Raw genomic sequence first — 23,162 nt, 5'->3', positions numbered from 1 at the left:
TTTCTTTCATATTCTTTTGCAACTTCGATGACCAATTGAAACCAAATAAATTTACACAGACTCTTTTGTTATTTTTATGCATCTTGACATTTTTGACAACTACCAAAGGTGTACAGTGCCTTTTAAAAGAGACTTCCTCATCCTTAGAAGGTTCTTAACTTATAAACAGTGTATAAATCACACTCAGACAAACATCGAATTCGGACCCAAATTCAGAGAGCTTCTTGAAGCAGTAGAAAATGGGCAGGATACCAGGTACACAATGTAACTGTAATGGAAGGCACTAAAAACTAACCTCTACAGCGGTTCGGAACTTTTCGTGTGCTCTCGGAACATTCCGGCACGGTTCGCGACGATCCCCCACGCAGCAGGTTTGGGGAGTTGTTACATAAGAGTGGACTAACCACTGGGACCTGGTTGTTTATATTTTCATGAAAGATGCAAGCACTGCTTCAGACCTCTTTATTCAAGTACATTTGTAGCAGCAGGTTTGGGGAGTTGTTACATAAGAGTGGACTAACCACTGGGACCTGGTTGTTTATATTTTCATGTTTAAAAGATGCAAGTACTGCTTCAGACCTCTATATTAAAGTACATTTGTAGCAGCAGGTTTGGGGAGTTGTTACATAAGAGTGGACTAACCACTAGGACCTGGTTGTTACGCTCTGGTACTCTCCGATGGGCCGAACCGCTGTGGAGTTTAGTATTTAGTGCCTTCCCTATGGAACACGTGAAATGGTAGGTTGGGCTGGTTAAACCTACTGGTAAGCATAATTTTGGTGTGCTGGCTACCTTTTTGAGCTAAAGCAGCTAAATTGAGCTCAGGTCTGCAAAAAGATTAACCACAGTTATAATTCGCAGTTATAATACTTATACATCGCTCAAAATTTAAATTAATATCTACGGAATGAAAGTTAATATTTGTCAAGCTAAAATGGTTCTTTCTGTATCTTTTCTCCCATTCAATCTCCCCTTTGTGTTTGGCTTCTTCGATTGTATACGTTTGGTAATTGGAACCCATTGTTCAATTGTTTACAGGCAGTGGACACTATTGGTAATTACTCAAAATAATTATTCGCATAAAACCTTTCTTGTTGACAAGTAATGGGGAGAGGTTGATAGTATAAAACATTGTGAGAAATGGCTCCCTCTGAAGTGCCATAGTTTTGGAGAAAGAAGTAGTTTTCCACAAATTTGATGAAATCAACCATCTAAACGCACACAACTTCGTGTGACAAGGGTGTTTTCTTCTTTCATTATTATCTCGCAACTTTGATGACCAATTGAGCTCAAATTTTCACAGGTTTGTTATTTTATGCATATGTTGAGATACACCAACTGTGAAGGCTAGTCTTTGACAATTACCAATAGTGTCCACTGCCTTTAAATCCATAGTTGTATAAATTCAAACCATGACACTTTTCTAAATATTTACATCATGCCGAAAATCTGGAGCGGTTTATGTCCACGCAGGAAGCATAATCGGCAATTGAAACACACAATCTAAGAAACTTTACTGTAGTAGTAATGCTTCTCAGATTAACATAGGGGAACACAGGTGATTTATTTGTCCATAACCGCAGTACTTCAAGGTGAACATTTTCTCAAAATGCATTATACTACTTCAAAGCTGGAGTACTTCTCACCAAGTAAGGCCATTAGTTTTTAGATTCAATACCAAACGTATACAAAACCTTTTCTCAGTTTTGGCTAAAGTTCTCTGTTATTCTCCGTTTTCTCCTTTCTCGTTTCCTTTTCATTTTGTTTATGGGCCTCTGTCCCTTTTTCTATTTCTTTCCTTGCTTTTCTTAACCACTCTCTCTACTTCCTTTTCAGCTCGTTTCTTATTCCTGTCTTCAATTTTCACAATTCTCTCCATCATTTTCTTGTTCCTCTTTTCCATTCTGGCCTTCAGTCTTTTCATCTTTTCCATTGCCCGCCTCATTCTCTCTTTCAATCTCCATCTCCTCAAAGCTCTCTTATTCCTCCTACTTTGCTTGCGGAAGTCCCTCTGTTTCGTTATAATCAGAATGGGGTGAGTACTTCTAATAACAGCCTCGGTCACTTTCGTCACGGGGTTGGTCAAGCCTACACTGACATCTTGGGGTTCTGGACTGTTGACCTGGACGGTCGTCTGGTCTTCTCCCGCACTGGTCACCTCGTATGAGGTAATTCCAGACTGTGATGAGCGACTTGTTAAATCCGTAACATCACCCGGACTGGTGATGATAGCAGTTGTCATGTTCGGTTCGGAGTGGGTCAAAACAACTGTAGACATGTTAGATTTGGTACTGCTGATAATAACGGTGGTGACCAAATCTGGACTGGCTGTTGGAAAGGTCATATTGGGGTCATATGAAGCGACAGTGTTCACAACCGAAGATGTGGTCATTCCACCAGCCTCATTGTTGGTTGTTGCAGTAGTGGTCATTCCACCCTTACTGTTGGTTAATGCAGTAGTAGTCTTTCCACCATCCTCAGTGTTGGTTGTTGGAGTAGTGGTCTTTTCACCAGCCTCAGTGTTGGTTGTTGGAGTGGTGGTCTTTCCACCATCCTCAGTGTTGGTTGTTGGAGTGGTGGTCTTTCCACCAACCTCACTGTTGGTTGTTGCAGTAGTGGTCTTTCCACCAGCCTCATTGTTGTTCGTTGGAGTCGTGGTCTTTCCACCATCCTCATTGTTGGTTGTTGCAGTGGTGATCTTTCCACTTGCCTCATTGTTGGTTGTTGCAGTGGTGGTCTTTCCACCATCCTCAGTGTTGGTTGTTGGAGTGGTGGTCTTTCCACCAACCTCACTGTTGGTTGTTGCAGTAGTGGTCTTTCCACCAGCCTCATTGTTGTTCGTTGGAGTCGTGGTCTTTCCACCATCCTCATTGTTGGTTGTTGCAGTGGTGATCTTTCCACTTGCCTCATTGTTGGTAGTTGCAGTGGTGGTCTTTCCACCAGCCTCAGTGTTGGTTGTTGGAGTGGTGGTCTTTCCACCAGCCTCAGTGTTGGCTGTTGCAGTGGTGATCTTTCCACCAGCCTCAGTGTTGGTTGTTGCAGTGGTGATCTTTCCACTTGCCTCATTGTTGGTTGTTGCAGTGGTGGTCTTTCCACCAACCTCATTGCTGGTTGTTGGAGTGGTGGTCTTTCCACCAACCTCATTGCTGGTTGTTGCAGTGGTGGTCTTTCCACCAGCCTCATTGTTGGTTGTTGCAGTGGTGGTCTTTCCACCATCCTCATTGTTGGTTGTTGCAGTGGTGGTCTTTCCACCAGCCTCATTGTTAATTGTTGCAGTGGTTGTCTTTCCACCATCCTCGTTGTTGGTTGTTGCAGTGGTGGTCTTTCCACCAGCCTCATTGTTGGTTGTTGCAGTGATGGTCTTTCCACCAGCCTCATTGTTCGTTGTTGGAGTGGTGGTCTTTCCACCAACCTCATTGTTGGTTGTTGCAGTGGTGGTCTTTCCACCAGCCTCATTGTTTGTTGTTGCAGTGGTTGTCTTTCCACCATCCTCGTTGTTGGTTGTTGCAATGGTGGTCTTTCCACCAGCCTCATTGTTGGTTGTTACAGTGGTGGTCTTTCCACCAGCCTCATCGATGGTTGTTGGAGTGGTGGTCTTTCCACCATCCTCATTGTTGGTTGTTGCAGTGATGGTCTTTCCACCAGCCTCAGTGTTGGTTGTTGCAGTGGTGGTCTTTCCACCAACCTCCTTATTGGTTGTTGCAGTGATAGTCATTTCACCAGCCTCAGTGATGGTTGTTGCAGTGGTGGTCTTTTCACCACCCTCAGTGTTGGCTGTTGCAATTATGGTCTTTCCACCAGCCTCATAGTTGGTTGTTGCAGTGATGGTCTTTCCACCAGCCTCAGTGTTAGTTGTTGCAGTGGTTGTCTTTTCACCAGCCTCATTGTTGGTTGTTGCAGTGATGGTCTTTCCACCAACCTCCTCGGTGGTTGTTGCAGTGTTGGTCTTTCCACCAGCCTCAGTGTTGGCTGTTGCAGTGGTGGTCTTTCCACCAGCCCCAGTGTTGGTTGTTGCAGTGGTGGTCTTTCCACTAGCCTCATTGTTGGTTGTTGCAGTGGTGGTCTTTCCATCGGCCTCATGGGTGGTTGTTGGACTGGTGGTCTTTCCACCAGCCCCAGTGTTGGTTGTTGCAGTGATGGTCTTTCCACCAGCCTCATTGCTGGTTGTTGCAGTGGTGGTCTTTCCACCAGCCTCATTGTTGGTTGTTGCAGTGGTGGTCTTTCCACCATCCTCATTGTTGGTTGTTGCAGTGGTGGTCTTTCCACCAGCCTCATTGTTAATTGTTGCAGTGGTTGTCTTTCCACCATCCTCGTTGTTGGTTGTTGCAGTGGTGGTCTTTCCACCAGCCTCATTGTTGGTTGTTGCAGTGATGGTCTTTCCACCAGCCTCATTGTTCGTTGTTGCAGTGGTGGTCTTTCCACCAACCTCCTCGGTGGTTGTTGCAGTGTTGGTCTTTCCACCAGCCTCAGTGTTGGTTGTTGCAGTGGTGGTCTTTCCACCAGCCCCAGTGTTGGTTGTTGCAGTGGTGGTCTTTCCACTAGCCTCATTGTTGGTTGTTGCAGTGGTGGTCTTTCCATCGGCCTCATGGATGGTTGTTGGACTGGTGGTCTTTCCACCAGCCTCAGTGTTGGTTGTTGCAGTGATGGTCTTTCCACCAGCCTCATTGCTGGTTGTTGCAGTGGTGGTCTTTCCACCAGCCTCATTGTTGGTTGTTGCAGTGGTGGTCTTTCCACCATCCTCATTGTTGGTTGTTGCAGTGGTGGTCTTTCCACCATCCTCGTTGTTGGTTGTTGCAGTGATGGTCTTTCCACCAGCCTCATTGTTCGTTGTTGCAGTGGTGGTCTTTCCACCAACCTCATTGTTGGTTGTTGCAGTGGTGGTCTTTCCACCAGCCTCATTGTTTGTTGTTGCAGTGGTTGTCTTTCCACCATCCTCGTTGTTGGTTGTTGCAATGGTGGTCTTTCCACCAGCCTCATTGTTGGTTGTTGCAGTGGTGGTCTTTCCACCAGCCTCATTGTTCGTTGTTGCAGTGGTGGTCTTTCCACCAACCTCATTGTTGGTTGTTGCAGTGGTGGTCTTTCCACCAGCCTCATTGTTCGTTGTTGCAGTGATGGTCTTTCCACCAGCCTCATTGCTGGTTGTTGCAGTAGTGGTCTTTCCACCAGCCTCAGTGTTCGTTGTTGCAGTGATGGTCTTTCCACCAGCCTCATTGCTGGTTGTTGCAGTGGTGGTCTTTCCACTAGCCTCATTGTTGGTTGTTGCAGTGGTGGTCTTTCCATCGGCCTCATGGGTGGTTGTTGGACTGGTGGTCTTTCCACCAGCCTCAGTGTTGGTTGTTGCAGTGATGGTCTTTCCACCAGCCTCATTGCTGGTTGTTGCAGTGGTGGTCTTTCCACCAGCCTCAGTGTTGGTTGTTGCAGTGGTGGTCTTTCCACCATCCTCAATGTTGGTTGTTGCAGTAGTGGTCTTTCCACCAGCCTCATTGTTAATTGTTGCAGTGGTTGTCTTTCCACCATCCTCGTTGTTGGTTGTTGCAGTGGTGGTCTTTCCACCAGCCTCATTGTTGGTTGTTGCAGTGATGGTCTTTCCACCAGCCTCATTGTTCGTTGTTGCAGTGGTGGTCTTTCCACCAACCTCATTGTTGGTTGTTGCAGTGGTGGTCTTTCCACCAGCCTCATTGTTTGTTGTTGCAGTGGTTGTCTTTCCACCATCCTCGTTGTTGGTTGTTGCAATGGTGGTCTTTCCACCAGCCTCATTGTTGGTTGTTGCAGTGGTGGTCTTTCCACCAACCTCATTGTTGGTTGTTACAGTAGTGGTCTTTCCACCAGCCTCATCGATGGTTGTTGGAGTGGTGGTCTTTCCACCATCCTCATTGTTGGTTGTTGGAGTGGTGGTCTTTCCACTAGCCTCATTGTTGGTTATTGCAGTAGTAGTCTTTCCACCATCCTCATTGGTGGTTGTTGTAGTGGTGGTCTTTCCACCAGCCTCATTGTTGGTCGTTACAGTAGTGGTCTTTCCACCAACCTCAGTGTTGGTTGTTGCAGTGATGCTCTTTCCACCAGCCTCATTGTTGGTTGTTGCAGTGGTTGTCTTTTCACCAGCCTCATTGTTGGTTGTTGGAGTGGTGGTCTTTCCACCAGCCTCAGTGTTGGTTGTTGCAGTGGTGGTCTTTCCATCGGCCTCATGGGTGGTTGTTGGAGTAGTGGTCTTTTCACCAGCCTCATAGTTGGTTGTTGCAGTGGTGGTCTTTCCACCAGCCTCAGTGTTGGTTGTTGCAGTGATGGTCTTTCCACCAGCCTCAGTGTTGGTTGTTGCAGTGGTGGTCTTTCCACCAACCTCCTTATTGGTTGTTGCAGTGATAGTCATTTCACCAGCCTTAGTGATGGTTGTTGCAGTGGTGGTCTTTTCACCACCCTCAGTGTTGGCTGTTGCAATTATGGTCTTTCCACCAGCCTCATAGTTGGTTGTTGCAGTGATGGTCTTTCCACCAGCCTCAGTGTTGGTTGTTGCAGTGGTTGTCTTTTCACCAGCCTCATTGTTGGTTGTTGCAGTGATGGTCTTTCCACCAACCTCCTCGGTGGTTGTTGCAGTGTTGGTCTTTCCACCAGCCTCAGTGTTGGTTGTTGCAGTGGTGGTCTTTCCACGAGCCCCAGTGTTGGTTGTTGCAGTGGTGGTCTTTCCACTAGCCTCATTGTTGGTTGTTGCAGTGGTGGTCTTTCCATCGGCCTCATGGGTGGTTGTTGGACTGGTGGTCTTTCCACCAGCCTCATTGTTGGTTGTTGCAGTGGTGGTCTTTCCACCAGCCTCATTGTTGGTTGTTGGAGTGGTGGTCTTTCCATCGGCCTCATTGATGGTTGTTGCAGTGGTGGTCTTTCCATCAGCCTCATTGTTGGTTGTTGCAGTGGTTGTCTTTTCACCAGCCTCATTGTTCGTTGTTGCAGTGATGGTCTTTCCACCAACCTCCTTGGTGGTTGTTGCAGTGTTGGTCTTTCCACCAGCCTCAGTGTTGGTTTGGGCAGTGGTGGTCTTTCCACCAACCTCCTTGGTGGTTGTTGCAGTGGTTGTCTTTCCACCATCCTCGTTGTTGGTTGTTGCAGTGGTGGTCTTTCTACCAACCTCATTGTTGGTTGTTACAGTAGTGGTCTTTCCACCAGCCTCATCGATGGTTGTTGGAGTGGTGGTCTTTCCACCATCCTCATTGTTGGTTGTTGGAGTGGTGGTCTTTCCACTAGCCTCATTGTTGGTTAATGCAGTAGTAGTCTTTCCACCATCGTCATTGGTGGTTGTTGTAGTGGTGGTCTTTCCACCAGCCTCAATGTTGGTCGTTACAGTAGTGGTCTTTCCACCAACCTTAGTGATGGTTGTTGCAGTGGTGGTCTTTCCACCATCCTCATTTTGGGTTGCTGCAGTACTAGTCTTTCCACCATCCTCATTGGTGGTTGTTGCAGTGGTGGTCTTTCCACCAGCCTCATTGTTGGTTGTTGCAGTGATGCTCTTTCCACCAGCCTCATTGTTGGTTGTTGCAGTGGTTGTCTTTTCACCAGCCTCATTGTTGGTTGTTGGAGTGGTGGTCTTTCCACCAGCCTCAGTGTTGGTTGTTGCAGTGGTGGTCTTTCCACCAGCCTCAATGTTGGTTATTGCAGTGATGGTCTTTCCACCAGCCTCATTGCTGGTTGTTGGAGTGATGGTCTTTCCACCAGCCTCAGTGTTGGTTGTTGCAGTGATGGTCTTTCCATCGGCCTCATGGGTGGTTGTTGCAGTGATGGTCTTTCCACCAGCCTCAGTGTTGGTTTGGGCAGTGGTGGTCTTTCCACCAACCTCCTTGGTGGTTGTTGCAGTGATGGTCTTTTCACCAAACTCAGTGATGGTTGTTGCAGTGGTTGTCTTTCCACCAGCCTCGTTGTTGGTTGTTGCAGTGGTGGTCTTTCCACCAGCCTCAATGTTGGTTGCTGCAGTGATGGTCTTTCCACTAACTTCATTGTTGGTTGTTGCAGTGGTTGTCTTCCCATCAACCTCATTGTTGGTTGTTGCAATGATGGTCTTTCCATCAACCTCATTGCTGGTTGTTGCAGTGGTGGTCTTTCCACCAGCCTCAGTGTTGGTTGTTGCAGTGGTGGTCTTTCCACCAGCCTCAGTGTTGGTTGTTGGAGTGGTGGTCTTTCCACCAGCCTCAGTGTTGGTTGTTGCAGTGGTGATCTTTCCACCAGCCTCAGTGTTGGTTGTTGCAATGGTGGTCTTTCCACCAACCTCCTCGGTGGTTGTTGCAGTGTTGGTCTTTCCACCAGCCTCAGTGTTGGTTGTTGCAGTGGTGGTCTTTCCACCAGCCCCAGTGTTGGTTGTTGCAGTGGTGGTCTTTCCATCGGCCTCATGGGTGGTTGTTGGAGTGGTGGTCTTTCCACCAGCCTTATTGTTGGTTGTTGGAAGGATGGTCTTTCCACCAGCCTCAGTGTTGGTTGTTGCAGTGATGGTCTTTCCACCAGCCTCAGTGTTGGTTTGGGCAGTGGTGGTCTTTCCACCAACCTCCTTGGTGGTTGTTGCAGTGATGGTCTTTTCACCAAACTCAGTGATGGTTGTTGCAGTGGTTGTCTTTCCACCAGCCTCGTTGTTGGTTGTTGCAGTGGTGGTCTTTCCACCAGCCTCAATGTTGGTTGCTGCAGTGGTGGTCTTTCCACTAACCTCCTTGGTGGTTGTTGCAGTGTTGGTCTTTCCACCAGCCTCAGTGTTGGTTTGGGCAGTGGTGGTCTTTCTACCAACCTCCTTGGTGGTTGTTGCAGTGGTTGTCTTTCCACCATCCTCGTTGTTGGTTGTTGCAGTGGTGGTCTTTCTACCAACCTCATTGTTGGTTGTTACAGTAGTGGTCTTTCCACCAGCCTCATCGATGGTTGTTGCAGTGGTTGTCTTTCCACCAGCCTCGTTGTTGGTTGTTGCAGTGGTGGTCTTTCCACCAGCCTCAATGTTGGTTGCTGCAGTGGTGGTCTTTCCACTAACTTCATTGTTGGTTGTTGCAGTGGTTGTCTTCCCACCATCCTCGTTGTTGGTTGTTGCAATGGTGGTCTTTCCACCAGCCTCATTGTTGGTTGTTGGAGTGGTGGTCTTTCCACTAGCCTCATTATTGGTTAATGCAGTAGTAGTCTTTCCACCATCCTCATTGGTGGTTGTTGTAGTGGTGGTCTTTCCACCAGCCTCAATGTTGGTCGTTACAGTAGTGGTCTTTCCACCAACCTCAGTGATGGTTGTTGCAGTGGTGGTCTTTCCACCATCCTCATTTTTGGTTGCTGCAGTAGTAGTCTTTCCACCATCCTCATTGGTGGTTGTTGCAGTGGTGGTCTTTCCACCAGCCTCATTGTTGGTTGTTGCAGTGATGCTCTTTCCACCAGCCTCATTGTTGGTTGTTGCAGTGATGGTCTTTCCATCGGCCTCATGGGTGGTTGTTGCAGTGATGGTCTTTCCACCATCCTCATTTTTGGTTGCTGCAGTAGTAGTCTTTCCACCAGCCTCATTGTTGGTTGTTGGAGTGGTGGTCTTTCCACCAGCCTCAGTGTTGGTTGTTGCAGTGGTGGTCTTTCCATCGGCCTCATGGGTGGTTGTTGCAGTGATGGTCTTTCCACCAGCCTCATTGCTGGTTGTTGGAGTGATGGTCTTTCCATCAGCCTCAGTGTTGGTTGTTGCAGTGATGGTCTTTCCATCGGCCTCATGGGTGGTTGTTGGAGTGGTGGTCTTTCCACCAGCCTCATTGTTGGTTGTTGGAAGGATGGTCTTTCCACCAGCCTCAGTGTTGGTTGTTGCAGTGATGGTCTTTCCACCAGCCTCAGTGTTGGTTTGGGCAGTGGTGGTCTTTCCACCAACCTCCTTGGTGGTTGTTGCAGTGATGGTCTTTTCACCAAACTCAGTGATGGTTGTTGCAGTGGTTGTCTTTCCACCAGCCTCGTTGTTGGTTGTTGCAGTAGTGGTCTTTCCACTAGCCTCATTGGTGGTTGTTGCAGTGATGGTCTTTCCACCAGCCTCAGTGTTGGTTGTTGCAGTGGTGGTCTTTCCACCAGCCTCATTGTTGTTCGTTGGAGTCGTGGTCTTTCCACCAGCCTCAGTGTTGGTTGTTGCAATGGTGGTCTCTCCACCAGCCTCAGTGTTGGTTGTTGCAGTGGTTGTCTTTCCACCAGCCTCGTTGTTGGTTGTTGGAGTGGTGGTCTCTCCACCAACCTCAATGTTGGTTGTTGCAATGGTGGTCTTTCCACCAACCTCATTGCTGGTTGTGGGAGTGGTGGTCTTTCCACCAACCTCATTGCTGGTTGTTGCAGTGGTGGTCTTTCCACCAGCCTCAGTGTTGGTTGTTGCAGTGGTGGTCTTTCCACCAGCCTCATTGTTGGTTGTTGCAGTGGTTGTCTTTCCATCAACCTCATTGCTGGTTGTTGGAGTGGTGGTCTTTCCACCAGCCTCAGTGTTGGTTGTTGCAGTGGTGGTCTTTCCACCAGCCTCAGTGTTGGTTGTTGGAGTGGTGGTCTTTCCACCAGCCTCAGTGTTGGTTGTTGCAGTGGTGGTCTTTCCACCAGCCTCAGTGTTGGTTGTTGGAGTGGTGGTCTTTCCACCAACCTCAGTGTTGGTTGTTGGAGTGGTGGTCTTTCCACCAACCTCAATGTTGGTTGTTGCAATGGTGGTCTTTCCACCAACCTCACTGCTGGTTGTGGGAGTGGTGGTCTTTCCACCAACCTCATTGCTGGTTGTTGCAGTGGTGGTCTTTCCACCAGCCTCAGTGTTGGTTGTTGCAGTGGTGGTCTTTCCACCAGCCTCAGTGTTGGTTGTTGGAGTGGTGGTCTTTCCACCAGCCACAGTGTTGGCTGTTGCAGTGGTGGTCTTTCCACCAGCCTCAGTGTTGGTTGTTGGAGTGGTGGTCTTTCCACCAGCCTCATTGTTGGTTGTTGCAGTGATGGTCTTTCTACCAGCCTCATTGCTGGTTGTTGGAGTGGTGGTCTTTCCACCAGCCTCGTTGTTGGTTGTTGCAGTGATGGTCTTTCCACCAGCCTCAGTGTTGGTTGTTGCAGTGGTTGTCTTTCCACCAGCCTCATAGTTGGTTGTTGCAGTGGTGGTCTCTCCACTAGCTTCATTGTTGGTTGTTGCAGTGGTGGTCTTTCCACCAGCCTCATTGTTGGTTGTTGTAGTTGTGGCATGGCAATCCGTCTTTTTGATGGTTGTTTTTGTAGTGGTCTTGCCATCAACAGAGGATATTTCCTCTTCCCTGTCATTATTTTGGCTCGTATCAGAGGTCAGGTTTGCACATCTGCATGGTCCTACAACATACTCAGGAGTATGTGCTGGAGCAGGGCTAACCTTCGGCTGAATATCACTCTCTTCGGGCCGTACAGCATCCATATTGCCCGGATTGGACGCAACACTGTCGCCTCCAAAAGGCTCAAACCTCGGCAGTTCTTCATCCATCACATCGGGGGTTTCATAGTTGCTTACACCGGGCTGGAGGGTTGATTCTTCCCCGTTATCCACATTCATTGTCACGTGGTTAACATCCGGGCTTTCGTCATAGCTCCCTCCACGCTGATTCTCCTGCTCCAGATTACTTTTCCCATGATCCTCTCGGCTTGTGTTGACGTCATTAGTCGAATCGGTTTCGCTCGTGACGGACGAGTAGGATTCTTGCTCGCTTACGTCACTGATTGGCTGAAGCAGCTTTTGAATTAATTCTCCATAGTAACCTACAACAGAATGTACAGTTCTGGGTAAATATTCTTGTGCATGGACTATGCAGTGAGGGACATGTTTGTTTGCAATGGCTATATGTTGCAGGCACTTTTGCTGACAAACGTTCCCGTAGCTTAGGAGGGTGTGCTCTGTAATTTGTTCTTGTAAGTGTGTTGCTTACATGTACAGGTATTGCTTGGGGGTAATTAAACCAATGTTTGCCTTATTCATGTAACATCCAAATTGACATACTTAATTTGTAGACAAATGACGCCGTTGAAGATCTTTTTTTGCCCCTTTTCGACCAAATCACTGGCCCGGACGAATTTTTATCCAACCCGTTTTTGGATGTTTTGCTTAAGATTTACGTTTCAGTGGCTTTTGATATTGTTTTTTGCTGAAATGATCAGTTACACATTTTTGAGTGATTTTACCTTCTTTTGAGCAGTTTCTCTCGTCCGATTTATCCTGACACTGAGTCACCGTGTCACAGATCCAGGATAAATGAATACATCTAGTTCCCTCATCGCATGGTACGTAATCATCATGACATTCAAGTGCTAAAAATCAAAAGAGAAGATTGTCGATCTTAGATGTCCAGGGGTCGATTTCCGCAGAGAGTTAGGACTAGTCTTAACTTGTAAAATCCATTTCATGATAAAAATTCACCCGGTTCCGGATTGCGTAGGGGCCTGGGATCGATTTCACTAAGTGTTAGGACTTGTCCTAAGTTTCATGGGGCAGTTATAGGAGATTTTAAAAACGTTAGGCTAGTCCTTAGTTAGGACGAGATATGACTAAACTATTTGTGAAATCCACCAAGATCAGAATGACCCCATCTTGGTCGATTTCACAGAGATAGTCCTAACTTAGGACTGGTCCCAGGACTATTAAGGAGTTATTACAAACTGATGGCTAGTCCTATAAAGTGAGGACGAGTAACTCGTCCTATCTCGAGATAACACTAATCTTAAAGGAACACGTTGCCTTTGATCGGACGAGTTGGTCAAAACAAAAGCGTTTGTAACCGTTTTTTATAAAATGCATATGGTTGGAAAGATGTTTTAAAAGTAGAATACAATGATCCACACAAGTTTGCCTCGAAATTGCGTGGTTTTCCTTCTACTGTGCGAACTAACATGGTCGGCCATTTATGGGAGTCAAAATTTTGACCCCCATAAATGGCCGACGTGTTAGTCGACGAGGTAAAAGGAAAACCACGCAATTTCGAGGCATGTTTGTGTGGATCATTGTATTCTACTTTTACAACATCTTTCTACCCATATGCATTTTATAAAAAACGGTTACAAACGCTTTTCAAAGACCAACTCGACCGATCCAAGGCAACGTGTTCCTTTAACTCGTTTTGAAATCCACCCCTGGCCTATTTTCGGGTCGATATTTTCCGGAGCTTGTGACAAAAGGACACAGCGATGGTCAATCTGACGCAGAATCAGAATGTTTAAATCCCATATCAAACCATGCTCATGGTCACTCTGACTAGAAATGAGTCAGCCTTTCTAACCCCGGAATCCGGTTACTGAGTGTATGGAAAGTGACAAGTGACGCTCAACCACTTGCCCACTGTGTCACGGAGCTGTTGTTAATAAAAAATTATTGCCGTAGTGTGAAGCATCACATTTTGGTAAGCTTTATACACATCTAAGACCAACATTTAGCTCTTTGTGAAATCGGCCACAGGGAATTTTGAGATTGCGCTTGAAAGCATGAACTGTTGGTAGGGAGGATCTTATGGTCTGTGGTAAGTGGTTCTAGATAGTTGGCCCGAGCATACTGAATGATCCATCGCTTATCGGTTTGTGTTACTTCTCCAGATAACTAGACGAGTAATGTCTGAGTTGGAATGTGGACCAAAATGTGTTACAGGAAAAGGCAGATCACAATACGTGGCCCCTACACTTGTAGAACTTCCCCTCACTTCGACCAAGTAAAATTATGATATGAACTATACAACATCATTGATTGTTAATGGCTTACCCGTTTGATTTTCTTGTGTAGTTTTTCCACCCTGGACTAGCACTACTGCAAGGCAGAATACCACGATGACACATAACTGAACTCTTGTGTAGTTCATTGCTGTAAGTAATTGAGAACCAGTTCATTCAAATATTTTAATTTAAAGGCAGTGGACACCATTGGTAACTACTCAAAATAATTGTTAGCATAAAAACTTACTTGGTAACAAGCAATGGAGAGCTGTTGATATTATTATAAAACATTGTGAGAATCAGCTCTCTCTAAAGTAACGTAGTTTTTGAGAAAGAGGTAATTTCTAACTCACATATTAGACTTCAGGCCCGCAGAATTTTGCATCTTTTGTGCAACAGGGTTTTCTTTTTTATTATTCTCTTTCAACTTCGATGACCAATTGAGTCCAAATTTTCACAGATTTGTTTTTTATGCATATGTTAGAATACACCAAGTTAGAAAACTGTTCATTGACTATTACCAAACGGGCATTTAAGAACAAAACGTACCAGACTTACCTCAAAGATCGTCTTTTCGTAGATTCGTACTAAGCGAGTAGCTTCATACTCACTGTCCCGTAGTCGCCAGCTCCAGTCGTTATGTTTCATGACACCACGGAATTTCTTACAGGTGCAATAACATTTTGGTTACCGCGTGTTTCCGGACAAAATAATCACCAACGTATCGATCGCCTTGCGTTGTTGTTCTTAACAATGACAATTAATAATAATAAAGGGAACGAGCTTTAAATATAATTAATTAAAATTATTAGATAAAGCTGTTGGAAGCTAACGGATGTTTAATAACAAGTATTGTTTTAAAAAACACTTCCAGTTGTTAGTTGACGTAGGGCTTATAGTTCAGACACCCTTTTTTCGTTTAACAATTTATCTAGTCAGAGATCATGTGGTTTGTTGTTAAATATATTGAAAATAAATCGCATCTCCTTAAGAAGATCCCCTAGCTGCCCTTACCTTACAGGGTGTGATCCCTGGCTACACGACAGTACGTTTGAAATGGCTAATTCTGACTGCTCCCCGAACAAAGATATTCACAATGGGTGTGTTCGATTAGCTTCCCAGTGTCGACCCCGCGGTGCTCTCGGGTGAGCCCCTGACAAGAGCTAAACGAACGATCACTCACCCTCTCGTGGTGACGGCATGCACCTCGAGTCAGCCCCAACTGACCCGTTCCACAAGCAGGGCACTCGGGGCTGACCCGGGGTGATCCCCTGGAATGACGTCAAATGACCCGGGGAAGCTAATCGAACGCACCCCATAAGCACACTGCCAACATAGGGTTACACAACTCAGTTGGTAGAGAGCCGGCACGTTAATCCAGAGCTCGTTGTGCACCCTAACAATACATATTGAAAGAATAGGGAGACCGCGAACAGAGGGGTAGACAGCTCAGTATGACGAGCCCAGTCGTTAGCCCCGAGGTCGTTGGTTCAAATCCCGCTCTAACGTATCTGTGTTCAATCCCCAATAAAACCTTTTCTCTGACAGAAAAATAAAATGAGCTAGATACATCAAATTGAAACGTCAATGGTCTGTGCTTATTTCGAACAACACATAATAAAATATGACATTGGTCTGTGCAGCTCTCGGAGGGCGGGGGGGGGGGGGGCTGGGGCCCCCTTTAGACCCCCACCCCATGCTTCTCCCAAGTGGATAGGCAAAATAATTATCGCCAAAACAAAAACTCGTTTTGGTATGAAGTTGTAACTTTTATCCCTCATTTCCCACCCTTTCTGTTATTTCCGTGTCTGTTATTACAAGAATACACAAAAAACAGGAAAGAAAGATCCATTTTAACGATTATAACCATCGCCTACTAAATTGTCAAAAAAAGACAGATAACTCTGTCTCCCACTTATAAAACAATTAACAGTCATAATAAGGGAATCAGTGTGTGGTGAAGAGGTTTTTAACACTCTTGTCTGTTTCTCCTCTCTATATTGATGTTATTTTTCATAGAGTATGCCTACCATACAAATATTTTTCTGTTCGCATTGTCTCATCTATGATTTACTTGCACACGGCTACTTGTGATTTCACTCGCCACACACGTGCACTTGTGATTTCACTCTTCCCTTTTTATACACGTGCACACGCCTATCCTGTGCGCCATTTTGGGAGTCAAAATAATATACAAATATTGACTTCTTCGAGTGCTATGGTTAAAACTATGACTCCCGAGGTGATCCCCGGAGCGTTCTATTTTCCCGAGGCGAAGCCGAGGGAAAATAGAACGCTACGGGGATCACCGAGGGAGTCATAGTTTTTAACCATTGCACGAGTAAAAGCAGTCAATATTTGTTTTATTACACCCCAAACATTTCTAAATACTGTACTGTTATTATTAAGGTACAGACCTGAATGCTATAATCCACGGACGACGCGAATACAGATTGCATACATAACACTTTTACTTACTGTGTTGCATGTAGTGTCGTGCAATTCGCAGTGGTTACAGACTATTAATTTATAATCCTCGTACACGCACAGGACGTCTGGGTATTGCACGCCATGTGCTAGTCTGTCGGACTAGCGCATGGCAAACCGGCGCTCTATCACACGGCCGTCGTCTGGCAAAACTAAGACATGTCATGTGACGCCCTCTAAACCAATGAGCAGGCAGAATACTTGCAAGGGGTGTTATAATAGCACCTACGCAAAGAAACTAATTTTAAAAATGGCGGGAGTCGTTGACCTGCTGGTGTGGAGGTGGGTTGTGTAAAAGGTTCATAAGATTAAGGCCCATATCTGTCATACGAGACAATTTAAAGGCAACCAATTCCAGGTAATCTCCAAGATGAAAAAGGCATTCACATTTGAATGCTCAAAATAACATTTATTTTGAAGGGACCGTAATGACATTGTTTGAAATTATTACCCATGTGCTATCAGTGGTCTTGTGTTGCACGAACTGAAGTTGGTTACCTCCTTGTATAAGGTGTCTCGTGTGACAAGGCCCTGAGTCCCAATGTAATACACCAACAGACATTATAATGACGACACCCAGCCGCCATCTTAGGTTTAACACGATGACAATAGACCTTATGCACATGACGTCATTTCAGTAGGGCGCCCTCACCTAGATGTCAAAAGGAGGTTGTTCATTGGCCAATCCTGTGCGCCGCGCGTACAAATCTGTGCGTTTCAATTGTTTCGTCACCGTTTTTCCACTAAGATGGCCGCTGGATGACGTCAATGCATAAGGTCTATGGAAATGACACACTTGTTTGCGCAGCGCACAACATTGGCCAATGAACAACCTCCTTTTGATCCATAAAGGCGAAGGCGCCCTACTGGAATGACTTGGTGTACTTGCATAATAAAGAGGGGACTTCAAGACACTGTGGATTTTTTCTAAACTACGGCTTGGGTGTTCAGGCTCTGGCTTGTGCTCCTTCACTAATTTGAAAACGTCCACGTTCCGAAGGAGAGTTTAATCAGGCGGACGAAGCCTGAGCCGGAACCCTTGAGCCGTGGTTTCGAAAGTGTCCATGCGGCTGCCACATATCGTCTCCAAAAAAGTGTTGGATTTGTTTAATCCAACTTATCCAACATGGACGAAAGAGTCTACTTCTGATTCATATTCTCTATGGAATTGTTTGCTGTCCAGTACAGCGTTTTTGTAATGTTGGTCAAATCTTTTTGCGCTATTTGGGGAGTCATCGATGTGCACAAAAATAAGTAAACGCAAGAAAATTATGGTTACAAGAATAAGGTTTTAAACTGCTAAATGCACCACTTTACATTTTGTGTGTCATTTGTGATTGGTTATTCTGCTCATTTTTGCTCAAAAGGAAATTGTTAAGCAACTCATTGACATTGGAAAATGTGCTTCTCTGTTCATTTTAGGCAACGCTAGTGTGGACGACAGTTATATTTTAATATTGGCCTATGGAAATTATTCAAAATAGTCGAAAACGTGAGGCCCTTTAAAAACTATGCAAAAAATAAAATAATGATAACGAGCCACCAATAAAACACACACAAACAAACAAAATAGTTATAACTCTTGTCTTTATTTGAGGTTTCTATTTCATATTCACCTTTTATTGAATTGTTTAATTTGTGTGCACCTAGTTAGAGGCAGCAGTCTGTGGCCGTTTCCGGCCCCGTCCGTGCGTTATAAGTCTGGTATCACACCGCATTCTTAGAGGTAAAACAAAATCAACTGCTCAAATGACGTCATGTGCATACGTCCTTATAGCGGGCAGTCACCAAGGCCCAATTTCCAAGAGCTCACAAACAGTCACTATAAGCACAACATTATGCTTACAAGATTGTGATTACCAGCCAAACTACAATTTGTGACTGGTATTCTGCTCTTTTCTGCTCAATCGAACATTTTAGGTGATATTTTCTGCTTAAGCAGCTCCACGAAATTGGGCCGAGACCAGTTCCCCTTCATGAAACGACTGAACCATTATATAGAGACGTCAATACATAAAGTCAATACATAAAGTACTGGTATAGTTTGGTTTTATGAAACGTGAAGATAACAATAGCTTTAATTCTCCCCTAACCAAGCTCATTTTTAATTTACCACTCAGTCTGCTTCCCATCACTTCCCCCTCATTCCCCACTCCCCGTCGACAGCACAACTTTCCCAGTTTGCAACCCTATAGAGCAAGTCCAGGTGAGCGACTAGACTTGATCAGAAACTGTGACGTTGCTCTCGAATTTACCATAAAATTATCGAACATGCTCCAGTGCATGGTTCGATGTAGTCAATCTCCCTGCGCTCTATGATTTCTAGTTAGTCTAGTCGGTCTCGTCAAGTCTATAGTCGCAACCAGAACTTGCTCCACTTAAAGGTCGTGTCCCATTTAGCGGCTACAGTTATGAGAACGGCTATATTTCCGCATCATCATGCATTGGCGTATACTAGCAACACACTTAACAACAGTCGTAGCCGTATAGCTGTAGCCGCCAATTCAGATACGGCCTTACTTTCTTTGCAAATCTTCCTGCTATTCATCCAGGAGACTTCCTTTTGGTCTCATTTTTTCATCTTCTTCGCGAACTATAATGTCAACAAGAACATTCTTTCCCCTGGAACTCCTAATGATTGGTATGCCTTGCCCTGCTGCCGAGCGCTGAAGCTGGGGCCTGTCGTTGGGGTTTTCCAGACGTTCGGCAAGCATCTCCTCCAACAAATCCATCAGCCTCTCTGTATTTAAGACAAATGTTATCATACATTTCAAATAAAAATAATATTTCATAGAGCTGCTTAAGCAGAAAATATTGCTTAAACATTTTGTGCTTAGCTAAAATAAGCAGGATACCAGTCACAGATTGTACATGTGGCATGGTGTTTTGACTGGTAACCATATTTTGGTAACATAGTTGAGTTGAGTCAACTTGTTGTGCTTTAAACATATGCAGCTCTATGGAATTGGGCCCAGATCATTGGGCAAATCTATTTCAGCTCGAAGGGCTTTCTGCTCATGCACAATATCAGCCCTCGCAGATGCCCAAAATGAGAGCTGTTGAGAAACGGCTCCCTATATAAAGTAACGTATTTTTGTAGAAAAAGGTAATTTTAAAAGACCTTTTTGACATCTGAAAGTGCACACAATTTTGCAACAGTTTTTTTCTCTCATTATTCTCTTGCATCTTCGATGACCAAATGAATCTAAGTTTTCACAGATTTTTTATTTTATGTATATGATGGGATACACCAAATGGAGTAGTCTTTGACCATTAATTAATGTGTCCAGTGCTTATAAAGGCAGTGGACACTATTGGTTATTGTCGAAGACCATGTATTCTCACTTAATTGGTGTATCTCAACATTTATGCACAAAATAACAAACCTGTGAAAGTTTGAACTCAATTGGTTGTCGAAGTTGCGAGATAATTGAAGAAAAACACCCTTGTCACACAAAGTTGTGTGCTTTCAGATGCTTGATTTCGGGAGATCAAAATCTAATTCTGAAGTCTCGAAATCAAATTCAAATATTTTAGTGGAAAATTACTTCTTTCCCGATAACTATACAGAGGGAGCCGTTTCTCACAATGTTTTTTTTTTTTTTTTTTTACTATCAACAGCTCTCCATTGCTTGTTACCAAGTAAGTTTTTATGCAAACAATTATTTTGATTAATTATCAATAGTGTCCAGTGTCTTAAATGGCAATAATAATGGGAGCACAAACCTGGGCAGTTTTCCTCATCTTCATGATCTTCACACTGTGTGACCCCATCACATCGCTGTGAATACAGAATACAACGTTGTTTCTTATCACATCGGAACTCGTCTACGTTGCACGTGAATTCCACACCTGCAAAACAAAAAATACCGAATAAGCGGCTAGAGCTATTGGCTACGGCTGGATGTCAACGTCATCATGCGTTTAAGTATAAGGACATCCTTAATGGACCCTTCCCATGAAATATGCTAATCACATTCAGGCATGCGTACAGACCCTGTTGGTTGGCAAACGCCATAAAGTTGTGCACTAGGCAGACGGGCAATCACGTCTGCGTCACGCACCCGTTAGCCGTGTACAAAACAGCGCGATGTTCCCTCATTTTGCCAACCGAACGTTAGTGTGCACGCGCTATGTGCAATTTACATATTCCATGGGAAGGGTCTATTAAACACACTTAGCATTAGCCGTAGCCGTAGCTGTAGACGCCAAATCGGATACGGCTTAAAGTACATGTATACCCACATTCTCAATTAATACGCATCCCTGTTGAGACACCTTTTGTTCATTCCATTGTCCATGTACTTAAGATTTTCCCAAAGACATTTGTACACAATTGTACAGAGCTCGGAATAGTACTGAGTATAAAGTGCTAACACACATCGGTAAATGGAAAATTTAAATTCTTTATCACCGATGCAAATTTCCATCTAAGTCGTTGCGGTACCCGCGGTAGAAATATAGGATGCCTCTATACTACTACCAGGCAATCTCGGTGGTCGAGTTGGTAAGACACTGCTCAGAATTGCAAAGGTCGTGGGTTCGAATCCCACCGAGTAATATGCCTGTGGTTGTTTTACAGCGCTCGGGAAAGTACTGAAAATACAGTGCTAACACAAATCGGTGTATATGGGTTGAACCAAAATTTAAGTTTTGTATCCCCGATGCAAATTTCCATATATTAAAGACACTGGACACTATTGGTAATAATTGTCAAAGACCAGTCTTCTCACTTGCTGTATCTCAACATATGCATAAAATAACAAACCTGTGAAAATTTGAGCTCAATTGGTCGAAGTTGCGAGAAAATAATGAAAGAAAAAACACCCTTGTCACACGAAGCTGATGTGTACTTTCAGATGCTTGATTTCGAGACCCCAAAATCTACTTCTGAGGTCTCGAAATCAAAGTCGTGGAAACTCTCTTTAATCTACGTTTATTCAGAGGGAGCCGTTTCTCACAATGCTTTATACCATCAACCTCTCCCCATTACTCGTTACCAAGTAAGTGTTTATGCTACTAGCTATTTTGAGTAATTGCCAATATTTAGTTTATATTTAATTTTAACTGAATAGTACAAATGTAATAATTCGTCACCTTCGAGAATGCACTCATATCCTCTCATCGCACAGGCTATCATCAGTAGAGGTATCGCGAGCTTAGTAATAAAAGCCATTTCTGAAGAAACACCAGTAGTGAAAATCGTCGTTGAGAACTCCTTAAAGAGGGAAACACAATCATTTATATGATATAGATTTGTTACAAGAGATCGCCTACATCAAAAGGACGGCCACTTTAAGGGGAGGGTTTAATACACTTTATGGACCTTTCTTTTGTTGATAAACAAACCGCCTTGGTTGGCATGGTCGGCCGAATGATTGTGAAACACTCAATTTACTAACAGATGTTTTAAACAATTTCACGATTTCTGCAAACTTTCAATAAAATAAAATACCCCCATAATTGTTTGTTTTTTGTTTTCATTTGCATACAGTTTTCCAACCTAAACTCGGGCTGTGACGTTGCAAAAGAAAGGTCTATGGACTATCGACCCAAATTAACTGCCACCTACTCGTGAGGCTGAATTATACCCTTCACAATCCAAGGGTGTATCCACATTGGAGCCTGGGTACAAGGGTAGTAGATCAGAATGCACTACATTCTCATCTTTTTGCGAAGCAATTGCCTTGTCGTGACCGGGTATCGAACCCAGACTGCTGTGAACAACATCAGAGCTCATGGGTCCGTTGAACTAAACCGCTTAAACTATAGACAGGTGGTTCTGAGATTCAAATTGTAGGGCCTAAAACCGGTATCTCTTTTACATAACCACATTACTTCAAAATGTTTCTAAAAATGCTTTGTGCTATCAAAAGCTGATGTAGGCTTCGAAAAAATGTTTTTTTTATCGCCAATAATTTTAAGAGCTACCAAACTTATACTTCCCATTTAAACAGCTACTTGGGCGGAATGTTTTTAACGGAAATGGTATTTTAACTGCAACAAATTGGAACTGTGACGTTTTGAGAGAGATTACGTAACGGAGCTATTCGCAAATCTCTCAGAAAAGCGCTGTATAAGGGTATTCGAAAAGATTTTTTTTTTTTTTTACACAATTGAAATCAATTTATAATAATGTGACTCGATTTCGTTATTCATTGAAAACATTTGAAATGAAACTCAGCAAAGTTCACGACTTGACATTTTCGTTCAAGCAGGTCTTTAAACTATTTTTACGGCTTTCTTCCCAAATCCAAGAAAATTATTGACAATACTTACCCACTGTTACAGTATCCTCACTCGACTTTTAAACCGCTGCACTTATGCGTGGTCTCCTCCTCAAGCCGTTTTATATATCGCACACTTTTAAAAGGCAACAGCTGTTGCTGGCTGCATCGTCGTGTTGTTGAAACAAAACGTTATCGACGTCCTCCTGTTTTCAAAACTTTAAATATAACTCTGCTATCTCGCTTGAAAAGAAAAGCTTTTTAATTAAAGCTCTTGTCATGTTTTCATAATAACAAACGCTTTACTGAATAACATTTCAATGGCAATACGTATTTAGGTCAACAACATGTCACGTGCATGGAATAGACTACAGAAGTCGTGTGCGTAATCGAACTTCCGGGACCATTGTGGTACCAACCATATGGAGTTTTACGTGGGGGAGATTTTGTTTCGTCAATTCTTTTAGTGTAACGTAGTTTATGACTACTAACAATGTTGTTTGGAATGTAATAATAATTGATAGTTAAATATGAAAGTAAAAATAATTAAACAGTTGTGGTTTGGCCCCCTGTCTTCGACAGGCATTGGTTTTACGGACCCAATGATTTCATTGGATACAATGATTTCATTATATAAACATGCAGTGACGTAAACTTTCAATCTGTGTTATGATTGGTCAGCTCCGAAGTGACGTGTTTGTCAGGTACACTATAGACTTGACTCAAGTCCCAATCCCGTGCCATCGCCAGAAAACTATTGCTTTGTGATGCTCGGCATTCCCCAACCTGTTCCGCGCGCCATTCTCTGGA

General features: G+C 44.3%; 1 protein-coding gene across 1 annotated transcript; it reads right to left on the bottom strand.

Annotated features, from left to right (window-relative positions):
- Nucleotides 1-17,800: 17,800 nt before the first annotated feature.
- LOC139938973 (uncharacterized) lies at nt 17,801-22,438 on the bottom strand. The gene is made up of 4 exons (XM_071934658.1): nt 22,405-22,438; nt 21,223-21,343; nt 19,852-19,977; nt 17,801-18,865 (listed from the first exon to the last, which is right to left on the bottom strand). Exons 2-4 carry the CDS (start codon nt 21,299-21,301, stop codon nt 18,666-18,668), a joined length of 405 nt encoding a protein of 134 aa, XP_071790759.1. The 5' UTR covers nt 21,302-21,343; nt 22,405-22,438; the 3' UTR covers nt 17,801-18,665.
- Between the last annotated feature and the right edge of the window lie 724 nt (nt 22,439-23,162).

This window comes from Asterias amurensis, chromosome 6 (genome assembly GCF_032118995.1).
Source record: "Asterias amurensis chromosome 6, ASM3211899v1".
In the NCBI taxonomy this organism is placed as follows: Eukaryota; Metazoa; Echinodermata; class Asteroidea; order Forcipulatida; family Asteriidae; genus Asterias; species Asterias amurensis.
The sequence above is the reverse complement of the archived record's forward strand: the minus strand, read 5'-3'. Positions and strand labels throughout refer to the sequence as shown.

Coding starts and splice junctions, on each gene's coding strand:
- LOC139938973 (XM_071934658.1), bottom strand. CDS start 21,301: ATGGCTTTTATTACTAAGCTCGCGATACCTCTACTGATGATAGCCTGT. Junction 19,978..21,222: donor ATATGAGTGCATTCTCGAAG/GTGACGAATTAT, acceptor TTTGTTTTGCAG/GTGTGGAATTCACGTGCAAC. Junction 18,866..19,851: donor AGATGAGGAAAACTGCCCAG/GTTTGTGCTCCC, acceptor TCTTAAATACAG/AGAGGCTGATGGATTTGTTG.